The sequence below is a fragment of the Macaca nemestrina genome, chromosome 15 (genome assembly GCF_043159975.1).
Source record: "Macaca nemestrina isolate mMacNem1 chromosome 15, mMacNem.hap1, whole genome shotgun sequence".
NCBI classification, from domain to species: Eukaryota; Metazoa; Chordata; class Mammalia; order Primates; family Cercopithecidae; genus Macaca; species Macaca nemestrina.
In genome coordinates this window covers 35,467,771-35,480,280 of record NC_092139.1, presented here as the reverse complement: position 1 = coordinate 35,480,280, position 12,510 = coordinate 35,467,771, and the positions used below count along the sequence as shown (strand labels likewise).

Here is a 12,510-nt window from a genome sequence, read left to right as displayed (position 1 = left end):
GAGGTAGAAGTTGTTTGCTGAAAATGTTGCAAAAATTACACCAGCCCTTTCCTAGCTACCTCCAGATTTCTTGCTACATTAAAAAAAAAAAAAAAAAAAAAAATTCCCTATTTAAGCCTTGTTAACACCTCGGGCTATTGCTCAGTCCTCAGTTTTCCATTTGTTAAATGGAGTGTTAGCTCCTGTCTTATTACTTCCCAAAGGTGCCTGAGAGGTAGAGTAAGAATGAAGAAGAGAAGGCCTTTTTCATGTAATATAACCAGTGCTCATGTCCCCGAAGATCAGTGAGTGACATAATCAAACAGTTATAATATATTTAATGTGGTCATAATGGGTGTGAACTTATCATGAACCAATTGCAATGGATTTTGGAATCAGACACGTTAGGGCTTGAGGCTCTCAGCTCTGCAAGACAAATTTCTAACTTGACAAATAGGGTCAGTCATTAAATCTCTAAGCCTTAGTTTCCTCATCAATAAAATACAGACGACGTGATTTCCCTCCATTGAGTCTGTGTGAGGATTAAATTAAATGAGATTAATCCATCTATTTGATAAATATTGAATATCTCCTAGGGTCTAGGCCAAACACACTCCTGATATTGGTGGAGGCTGGTGGCCACTCACCCTTAAATCTAAATATTTAAAAGTTATAAATCAAACCAATACCTTCTCTTAAATGTTCTATCCTTCTCCTCAATAAGTATAACTTCTCAGCAGCCTGAAAGGCCAGGATCGATTTGGAAACAGACTTCTTAGATACTTGCACTGACATGTGGTGGTGCTGGGGAGAGCCAGCCCCATCCCCTGGTTGCTCATTTCCCAGCCTATAACCTGCCACCTTCCCTTCTCATCCCCAGCTCCATCCTGTACCGTGCACACCTCACCTGCATGTGTGTAGACATACCAGGCTGCAGGTCCAAGCTCCATCCACACCCCATACTCAGCAGTGCCCCTTGGCTACACCCTGGGTTTAGTGTTCTGCCTCCAGACAATAGACCAGGAAGAGGCCTGGCAGCAGGTTTGGGACTTTTAGGTAGGGAGCTCTGGAATCCTAGGAATCTGTAGTACTCTAGACAAGGAGCAAAGACTTGGACGGGTATATCCCCTTGGCACTGCAGACTCTCTAGCCTATGGGGACGTACGCAGCTGGAGGCTGGCCAGGGCACAGCTCTGCTTGCCTGGGTCCAAGGATGGGCTGGTCAGCCTGTGCTAGGTGCTGCAGTTACATGAGTAGATGAAGCAGATACCACCCTTGCTTCTCCTACTCAAAGGTGAAGACACATCCCTGAAGTCGGGGCCTGAGTCTCAGCCCTATCTGTAAGATGAGGGCTTACCTGATCTGACATCAGGTAATGTTGGAGACTTGGTGAATGTCCTCAGGAATCTCCTAGAAGCCAGGAGGCCAGATGAGGAGGGGCATGCTTAAGGCCTGAGTAATCAACTTCCTCCTTGAACTCAAGGCTGGTAGGGCAGGAAGGGCATCCACCCTCTAGTCGAACTCCATCCACCCAATTCCTTCAGTGGCCATAACAACAAAACTTCCCATCACACCTAGAATGAAAGTCCAGCTCCTTGCTGAGACCTGCAAAGCCTGCTACCCTCAGCTCCTGACCATCTCCTCTCCTTCTTATTGCTGCTCACTGAGTTCCATCCTTATGTTCATGAAACCCCACAGGTACTCTTCCACCTCAAGGCCTTTGCCCTTGCTGTTTTCTCTGCTGGACATGCCCAGCTCTTTGCAAGGCTAGTTCCTCTTATTGTGCAGGCCTCAGCTTAGACACTCCCTTGCATAGAGATGGCCATTGACATCCTTCTAGGAGCAGCTCCTATCTAGCCCCAACTCTCTCTTGAGCGTGTCACCACTTTACTTCCTTCCTAGTACAGCCAAAAGTGGTGTAACGGAGTGTGCAAAAGCTTCCACTTGGGGCTGGACTGGCTGGGTCAAACCCCTGCTGGGCCCAATATTCTCAAGTGCCCAGCCTACCTACTGCACACTTGAGGCTATTGTTCAACCTAGTTCCCCACATACTGTTCAACCTGTTTCTCCACATATTGTTCAACTTCCTATTTCCCTTGAATAGATTATTCAACCTGCATTTTCTTATCTGTGCAAGGGAGTGAGGATTACATGACCTAATGTGCATATAGCATAGAGCAGAGCCTGGCACAAGCGTTGCAGTGGTGTTTGCTATGATATCAACACTTGTTGCTATTTGAAATTATTTTGTCTGTATGTTTCTTGTTTACTTCCCTCTTCTCTCTGACAGGCAAACTCCCCACAACAGCCTCCTCAACGCTGCCTCCCACAGTGCTTGGACAAAATAATTACAGCAAGGAGCGGGCACTCCTTATATAGGACATCCCAATGCAGGTGGAGAAACTGAAGGAGAGTTGGAGGTTCCTTGCCCTCGGTGATGCGGTGTGAAGGCCTCCAGGCACCAGCCCCGCCGCGTGAGCCGCCGCGTGCACCGCTTCTCGCGGACCCCAACCGAGCCGCACTTCTCGCGCCGCTACTGCGGGTTTCCGCGGCGCCGGTGTTTTTGTTCCTGGCGCGGCGCGTTTTAGTCGTTCAGGCCGAATCAAGCGAAGGCGGAAAAGCGGCGCGCAGCCCGCGTCAGCTGCAGTTTCGTCCTCCTGGTTCCCGGTGCGCTAACAAAGGCATTTGCATGAAAACAGGAACCCCGTTTGCAGAAAGGACCCGTTGGCGGGGTGCATCGTGCGCTCCAGTGCCCTACCGCTGCGCCCCCTTCCCCAGGTGGGGAAGAAGCGAAGTGTGGAGACTGGCCCAAGACACGGCTCGGCCGGCGGGGACTGGGACGCTGCGGCCCGAGCGACCCCCTTCTCTGCCCCCTTCCCAGGCCGGCGGAAACGGCCGTCTCGGGCGTGGGCGCGCTTCTGCAGACTCATCCGGACCTTTTACCCAGGCGTGCGGCTAGTGCGCCCGGGGCCTCGGGGAGCCGGCGCCTGCGTGCGGATTGCAGCGGAGCGGAAGAAGCGGCGGCAGTGGCTCCTTCAGCACTGGGGCGCAGCCTCCGGGCTCGCCCTGCGCCACTCTGGGCCTCGGTCTCTTCGCATGTTCGACAGGGACGCAAGAATGTCACAACGCCTATCTGCAGGGGGAGGCGGGCTTCCCAGAGGCGTGCCGGCGCGTGGCTCGCAGAGAGGCTCCCTGAATATCCGCTCCGTTGGCCCTTTCCAAAGCTTTTCCTTAGCCGCTTCTCCTTTGGCCCTTTCCAGAGCTTTTCCTTAGCCGCTTCTCCTTTGAAACCCTCGTTTTCCCCAGCAGCCCTTGGAGGCAGGGTAAGTTAAGTCGTAAAAGCAGAGGATTAGGAAGCGGGGAACCCTGGATTCAAATCCTGCCCGCCACTGACTAGCTGTGTAACCACGGGCAAGTTACTCCGCCTCTGGAGGCCTCAGCTTCCTCATCTGTAAAATGGGGCATAACACAGTCCAGAAAGTGCTTAGTTCCGCAGTGTCACAAATCAAGTGTTTAATTCATCCTTAAAATTATCACTTCCAGCTGTGGGACAGGCGCAGGGTAGAAAGGGGTTTTCTTAAGGTCACAGGCGGGGTCAAAGGCAAACCCTCCGGGTCTTCACAAGTAAGACTTGTGAAGCAGCAAGTCTTCAGCAGTCTGAAGGGCAAGTTCCCCAAATGGTTTTATCCAGCCGGGTAGATGTGAGCGGTAAGGAGCGCCGGCGCATCTCCCCCTCTCTTGGCGAAGACGCACAAGCAATGGCTGGCGAATCTACTGCCTGGAATGGGGTTCTTGGGTAGAGGCCATTTTTTGTTCTTTTTTTTTTTTTTTCCCAAAAAAGAAAAGAAAAGAAGAAAGAAAGCAAACAAAGATGCAAACAAAAACGGAAAGCCAGAGCCTTTCATGTAGGAGCCAGCCTGCTATTCAGGGCCGACCACCGTCTCTCCGCAATTCCTCCCCAGGAAGGAAGCCTCGCGCTGCCCTCCAGTGGCAGGCGAGGTAGTGTCGCCTGGGCGAAGCTCACAAACAAGGTTTACCAGAGAAATCAGCTTCACTCTGCGCGGGTGGGGACTGTCGGGGAGAGAGCAGAGAAAATCGGAATGGTTCCCTGACTGCTGTTTTTTCGTCCCGGTGGATCTTGGGAGTCTTGGAAAGAGAATAATAAGGCTCTCTGAATTTGAAAGGCATAGGAGTTTTTACATTCTGGTTTTGTTTATTTTTGAATAGATAACACATTTACACGATTCAAAAGATAAAAAAGAAGATAGCCTGAAAAGGAAGTCTCGCTTCCACTCTTGTTCCCCAGGCACCCAGTTCCCCTTCCTAGAGACAGCCATTGTTACAGGTTTCTGTGTACCCTCCTGGAGATAGTCTATGCAAATACAATTATTTTACAGGATCAATAGTAGCTTGCCCTATATACTCTTCTGCCTCTTGCTGCTTCGCTTAAAAATGCATCATGGAGTTTGTTCCATGTTGATTCACATGGGGCTGCCTCATTCTTTTGAACAGCTGCATAATATTCCATTGTTTGGCTCTCCTGTAATTATTTGATCAGTGTTCTATTGCTGAGCCTTGAGGCTGCTCCTAATCTTCTCTAATCACAGTGTGTTACGACAAATAACCACCTACATGCATTGTTATGCCTAGGTGCCAGTGAGGCACATAGCTATTGCGGTATAACAAACCACTCCAAAATTCAGTGGCTTTAAACAGACAGCTTTTCGTATTGCTCATGTGGGTCAGCTGGGTAGCACTGCTGATCTGGGCCAAGCTCAGCTAACTTTGCATTTGCTCCTTGTGTCTTGGATCAGAGAGGGTGAGTCTGCTGGGGCTGGTGTATTTGGAATGGCCTAAATCACATGTCTGGCCTAAATCACAGTAGTCGACTAGCTATCAGCTAGGGTTAGAGAGGTGTTCAGGCTATGTGTCCCTCAACGTCTGGCTACACGCAGTGCCTCCTGAGACTATAACTGGTGTGAATTTACATCCATTACATTCTATTGGTCCAAGCATGTCACAAGCCATCCTAGATTCAAGAGATGGGGAAATAGAAATCACTTCTCCCAGGGAGGAGCGGCAAAGTCACATTGCAGAGTATGATGCCAGGGCCCTGAAGCACTACAGTCATTTAAAAATATATTTATAATATTCTAGTTAGCATTCTGTTGAAAAAACTTGATAAACATTACCTTTGCCATTACCTGACAGACGTTACCTCAAGCCTCAAGGCTCAGCAACAGAAGACTGATCAAATAATTAACAACAATAATAATTAAAAATAACAATTAACAACAATAATTTCAACAGAAGACTGATCAAATAACCAGGTGATCAAGGTTAACATTAAGTGATACTGATATTGATAGTATATTTTCTCGATATAACTTGTTGAGAATGACACTGTACCTCTGTGGTTTTCCTCCCCCAAACCAGTCTGATAATAACCCCAATCTAATAATGAGAATAGCCTCATATAATAACCTCTATGCACAGCCTCCACTTAAGGGATGGGGAGTTATGCTTCACTTCCTTAAGGGGGCAGTATGTAATAAGTTATTTGGAATTCTTCTGCTATTTGTTTATTCAGTCATTTGTTATATCCATGTGCACTCATGGATATTTATTTTGTACTTTTCATTGTAATCCAATACTATGTTATTTATATTGTTGCTTTAAATTGTTCCAGTTTTGGCACCTGGGAGCTCTCTCTATTGGCTCCTGTGTCCCTTTGCCATATTTTTTTGTTATGTTTTTGAGCCCTTCCTTACTTTCTGGCACTAAAGCTGCTCCAGACTCATCTTGCATATTTTCTTCCCAGCCTTAGAATCAGCCATTTCTCCAGGGAGCCTGGTTCCTTTCACCGGAGAATGTTATTAGAAACAGATCTGAATGGTGAGTTTGCATGTTGCTACTGGGGACCCACTGCCAGGGAGCAGGGCTAGGAAATACGTGTACGTATCCTAGCCTGTGTACACATATAACTGTAATGATTCTGTATCTATCATCGGTATCTATATTAAGTTAAACATGAGCTCATGCTGCCATCTCTGATTCTGACACATTCATACTGTTCATTCTATCCTTCTCCCTTTGCTTATCTATAACCTTCCACTTCAGCAGTGAAAAACCTGGCTCCTGCCATCTGTCATCCATTTACTTAATTGTTCAATGTTAGTACACTTGTACTGGCGTTTCAGAATTGTCAAGCGCTACCCCTGTGAGAAACAGCTTCAGCTCTACTAACTGGAGGGCAGTGCTTATGGACAGCTCTTTTGGTCTTTAGCCTTCTTGTTTCCAGTCATTTCCAAAGTTGTTTAGGTCAGCACTTCTAGTCTCCATGCCCTTCAATGAGATCTCTCATACGTTTGTAATACAATTAGATTATTTTGTCATCATCTGCATTTTTTATCCTGTGATTCCCCATCCTCCTAGTAGATTTTTTAAAATGGCATACATTAAGGTTTACTTTTTTTTTTTTTTTTTGAGATGGAGATTCCCTCTTGTTGCAAGATTGTGCAATGGTGCAACCTTGGCTCACCGCAACCTCCGCCTCCCGGGTTCAAGCGATTCTCCTACTCAGTCTCCCGAGTAGCTGGGATTACAGGCATGCGCCACCATGCCCAGCTAATTTTGTATTTTTACTAGAGACGGGGTTTCTCCATGTTGGTCGGGCTGGTCTTGAACTCCCGACCTCAGGTGATCCGCTTGCCTTGGCCTCCCAAAGTGCTGGGATTACAGGCGTGAGCCACTGCGCCTGGCAAAGGTTTACTTTTTGTGCTGTATAATTCTATGGTTTTGACAAATGCATAGTGACAAATGGATAGTGTAGGACCTCTTTATACGTTCTGGATAACAAGCCCTTAGCAGATATATCAATCACTACAGTACCACACAGAATAGTTTCATGGCTCTAAAATATCCACTGTGCTTTACTTAGCCACCTGTCTCCTTCTCAGTCCTCTGGCAACCACTGACCTATTTCCCATCTCTATCATTTGCTTTTTTAAAGAAATCATATAAACGGAATTATCATATATGTATATATATGTGTAGGTATGTGTATATGTATGTATAGATATATACATATATAAAACATTTGGAAACTGGTTTATTTCATTTAGCAATATGCACTTAAGAGTCATCCATATTGCTGTGTGAATTAACAGTTTGTTCCTTTTATCTCCGAATAATGTTCCATAGTATGACTGTTGCACCGTTTGTTTATCCATTCACCTATTAAAGGACATCTTAGTTGCATCTGACTTTACTGTGAATAAAGCTGCTGTAAACATTGGGTGCAGGTTTTTGTGTAGACATAAGATTTCTTATTGGTTGAGTAAATACCTAGGGGCGTAATTTCTAGATTGTATGGTAAATCTATGTTTAACTTTATAAGAAACTGCCAAACTTCCAAAGTGTGCTTCCAAAGTACCATTTTTCATTCCCGCTAGCAATGAGTGACAGTTCTGTTGCTCTGCATCTTCATCAGCACTGGTATTGCCAGTTGGTTGCAATTTAGCTATTTTAATAGGTGTGTAGTAGTTGTTTTAATTTGCATTTCTATAATGACAAATGATCATTTTTTCATATGCTTATTTGCCATTTGTATACCTTCTTTGGTGAGATGTCTGTTCATATGTTTTGCCCATTTTTAAATTCAGATGTTTGTTTTCTTCTTGTTGAGTTTTAGACACTGTTTGCATATTCTGGATATGATCTTTGGGATGGTTAATTTTATGTGTCAACTTCTCTGGGTTGTCACAAGGGATGCCCAGATGGCTGGTAAAACTATTTCTTGGTGTGTCTGTGGGATCATTTCCAGATGAGATTAGCATTTGAATCAGTACTCTAGGTAAAGAGCGTTGCCCTCAGTGATGTAGATGGACATTATCTAATCCATGGGGGTCTGAATAGATCAGAAAGGCAGAGAGGGTGCAAATTCTCTCTCTTTCCTTGAGCTGAGCATCCATCTTTTCTTCTTCGACATCAGAGTTCTCCTGGTTCTTAGCTCTTCAAACTCTGGGTCCTATAATAGCTGGTACCCTCCCCTCAGACCCCTGGCCTTTGAACTTAAAAATTCTGATTCTCTGAGAAGCCCTAATACAATCTTTCATTAGCTACGTGATTTGCAAATATTTACTCCTATCCTGTGTCTTGTCTTTTCATCCTCTTTTTGTTTTTTCTTTTTAGTGACAGGGTCTCGTTCTGTCACCCAGTCTGGAATGCTGTGGCATAATCATAGCTCACTGTAGCCTCAAACTCTTGGGCTCAAACAATCCTCCTACCACCGTCTCCTGAATAGGTGGGACTACAGGTATTCTACAATGCCCAGCTAATTTTTTTTTTAAGAGGTGGGGTCTTGCTATGTTGCGCAGGCTGGTCTTGAACACCTGAATGCAAGCAATCCTTCCACCTCAGCCTCCAAAAGCATTGGGATTATAGGCGTGAGACACCACAGTCAATGCCTGGCTGCTCTTTTCATCCTCTTAACGGTGCCTTTGTTTTTTCTTAAGACGGAGCCTCACTCTGTCACCCAGGCTGGAGTGCAATGGTGGGATCTCGTCTCGCTGCAGCCTCCACCTCCCGGGTGCAAGTGATTCTCCTGCCTCAGCCTCCTGAGTAGCTGGGTCTACAGGCACGTGCTACCACGCCCAGCTAATTTTTGTATTTTTTTAGTAGAGTTGGGGTTTTACCATGTTAGCCAGGCTGGTCTCGAACTCCTGACTTCAAGTGATCATGCGCATGCCTCAGCCTCCCAAAGTGCTGGGATTGCAGGTCTGAACTACCACACCTGGCCAACAGTGCCTTTTATAGAGCAAAAGTTTAATAAAGTACAACTATCAATTTTTTAAAATTATGTTTTTGGTATTGTATCTAAAAACTTGTCACCAGACCCAAAGTCAAGTAGATTTCTCCTATGCTTTCTTCTAGCAGTTTTATTGTTTTGTGTTTTACATTAAGTCTATGATCTATTTTGACTTCATATTAATTTTCATGTAAGGTATAAGGCCTATGTTAAGGATTTTTTTTTTTTTTGTCTATAAACATCTAATTGTTCCAGCATCTTTGTCAAAAATGAGTTGACTGTATTTGTGTGGATATCTTTCTGGGCCTTCCATTCTGTTCCATTGATCTATGTGTCTGTTTTTTTGACCACACTGTCTTTGATTACTGTAGTTTTATAGTAAGTCTTAAAATTGGGCAGTGTGAGTCCTCCAACTTGGTTGTTTTTCAGAATAGTGTTGGCTGTACTTTGCCATCCCATGTGAAAAAAAAAAAAATTTTTTTTTTGAGACAATCTCGCTCAGTCGCCCAGGCTGGAGTGCAGTGGCACGATCTCTGCTCACTTCAACCTCCACCTCCAGGCTTCAAATGATTCTCGTGAGTCAGCTTCCCATGTAGCAGGGATTACAAGCGTGTACCACCATGCCTGGCTAATTCTTGGACATTTTTCGTAGAGATGGGGTTTTGTCATGTTGGCCAGGCTATTTAGTTGTTTGAGTTTCTTAACACATTTTGAATATTAACCCCTTATGAGATGTATAGTTTATAAATGCAGAATTTTCTTCCACTCCATAGTTGTCTCTTCATTCTCTCCATGATTTAGATCTTTGATTTCTTTTGTTTTTGTTTTTTCGTTCTCTACATACAGGTGCTCTATATATTTTGTTTGATTTATACCTCAGTACTTCATCTTGGGGGATGCTATTTCAAAAGGTATTTAGTTTATTAAATTTACAATTCTATTTGTTTATTACTGGCATAGAAGAAGGTAATTGACTTTTGTATATTAGTCTTGTGTCCTATGACCTTGCTAAATTATCTTATTTGTTCCAGAAGTTTTTCTTTTGTTTGTTTGGTAGATCTTTGGGATTTTCTGTGTAGACAGCCACATCATACACGAATAAAGACAGTTTTGTTCCTTCCTTTTCAAACTGTATACCATTTATTTCATTTCCTAGCAGTATCTAGGACTTCCAGTATGATGGTGAAGAGAAATGGTGTGGGAGAGCATTCTTACCTTTTTCTCAATTTTATTAGGAAAACATTCATTCTTTTACATTAAATATGATGCTACATATTGGTTTCTTGTATATATCCTTATTAGGTTAAGAAATTTCCCTTGTATTCTTAATATTTTTAGAGTTTTAAAATCTTGAGTGAGCAATGCACTTTGTCAAATGCTTTTTCTGTGTATATTGATGCGATCATATGCTTTTGTTATTTAGTCTATTAATATGATGTATTACATTGATTGATTTATAAATATTGAACCGGCCTTCTCTTCCTGGAATGAACCTCATTAATTGTGATATATTATTATCCTTTTTAAATATTGCTGGATTCAATTTGCTGATATTTTATTAAGGATTTTTACAGTTATGTCTATGAGAGATATTTGTAGCTCTTTTCTTCTTTAATGTCTTTATCTGATTTTGGCATTAGAGTAATTCTAACCTCATAAAATGAGTTGGAAAGTGTTCCTTTCTCTTTTATTTTCTGGAAGATATTATATAAAATCGGTATTACTTCTTCCTTAAATGTTTGGCAGATTTCATCAATGAAACCATATTGTTCTGGTATTTCCTTTTATAGATGGATTTTAACTACTAAATGAATTGGTTTACTAGGCATAGAACAATCTAAGTTTTCTCTGGTTCTCCTTAAGTAAGTTTTGGTAGTTTGTGTCTTTCAAGGAATTGGCTAATTTGATCTAAATTATCAAATTTATGGGAATAGGGTTGTCCATAGTATCCCCTGATCATCTTTTCAGTTTCTGTGGGATCAATAGTAATGACCCCTCTTTTTTTCTCAGTGTTAGTAATTTGTGTCTTCTCACTTGCTTTTCCTTGGTTAGCCTGGTTAGGGACTTATCAATTTTATTCCTATTTATAAAGAACTAGCTTTTGGCTTTTATTTATTTTCTTTATTGTTTTTCCGTTTTTCATTTCACTGATTTCTGCTGTAATTTTTATTATTTTCTTTCTCCTATTGTCTCGAATTTAGCTTTCTGTTCTTTAGTTTACTAAGGTAGAAGTTTAGGCTACTGATTTTGGAATTTCTTCTTTTCTGACACACATTGAATGCTACAAATTTCCTTTTATGCACTACATTAGCCAAATAACCCAAAGTTTTATACTTTTTATTTTCATTTAGTTCAAAGTATTTTCTGATTTCTCTTGAGACTTCTTTTTTGACCCATGGTTTATTGAAAAGTGTACTGTTTAATTTCCTACTATAGTCAGCTATCTTTATTTTTGATTTCTAGTTTAATTCCTTTGTGATCTGAGAACATAATTTGTATGATTTCTATTCTTTTTAATTTGTGAAGGTGCATGTGATGGTCCTGAATGTGGTCTGTCTTGGTGAACATTCCATGAGTGTTTGAGAAGAATGTGCGTTCCGCTGTTATTGGATGAAATACTCTATAAATGTTAATTAGATCAAATTAATTAATAGTGCTGTACAGGTCATCTGTATCTTTACTGATTTTCTGCCTCTTTGATCTATTAATTACTGAAGGAGGGGTGTTGAAGTCTCCAACCGTTAATTGTGGATTTGCCTATTTCTCTTTTTAGTTCTGTCTGTTTCATGTCATGAATTTTGACACTTGTTAGAAGCTTAAGATGATTATGACTTCTTGGAGAATTGACTCCTTTATAATTATAGAATGACCTCATTAGTTCTGATACTCTTTCTTATTCTAAAGTCCGCTTTGTCTAAAATGAATATATTAATAGCTACTCCAGTATCCTTTTGATTAGTGTGAGTATAGTGTATCTTCCTCTATTCCCTTACTTAAAAAATTGAGACATAGTTCACATACCATAAAATTCACCCTTTCCAAGTATACAGTTCTGTGCTGATTAGTATATTCACAAAGATGTGAAATTATTGCTGGGCATGGCAGCTTATGCTTGTAATCCCAGAACTTTGGGAGGCCAAGGCAGGTGGATCACTTGGGGCCTGACCAATATGGTGAAACCCCATCTCTACTAAAAATACAAAAATTAGCCAGGCTTAGTGGTGGGTGCCTTGTAGTCTCAGTTACTCAGGAGGCTGAGGCAAGAGAATCAATTGCTTGAAGCCAGGAGTCAGAGGTTGCAGTGAGCTGAGATCATGCCACTGCACTCCAGCCTGGGCAACAGAGCAAGACTCCATCTCAAAAAAGAAAGAAAGAAAAAAAAAGATGTGAAATTATCAACACGAATTCCAGAAACTTATAATTACTCCACGAAGAAATCCATACCCTTTAGCAGTTACTTCCCATTTCCCCTTCCCGGAGACCCTGGCAACCACCAATCTACTTTATGTCTCTATGAATTTTCCTGTTCTGGACATTTCATATAAATGCAATCATATGATGTGATTCTATATTATGTCTGGCTTTTTTCACTTAGTGTAATGTTTTCAGAGTTCATCCATGTTCGTCCAAGCAATCCTCCTGCCCCAGCCTCCTAAGTAGCTGGGACTGTAGTTGCATGCCACTGTGGCCATGTATCACTACTTCATTCCTTTTTATAACTG

General features: G+C 42.5%; 1 gene segment (V, D, J or C); it reads left to right on the top strand.

Annotated features, from left to right (window-relative positions):
• Nucleotides 1-12,510, top strand: part of LOC105481632 (tyrosine-protein phosphatase non-receptor type substrate 1-like) — a 127,791-nt gene that overhangs the window by 88,785 nt on the left and 26,496 nt on the right. Inside the window, 2 exon segments of the C gene segment in view lie at nucleotides 2,270-3,302; nucleotides 5,801-5,874. Of these exon segments, the coding sequence occupies nucleotides 5,850-5,874 (25 nt within the window).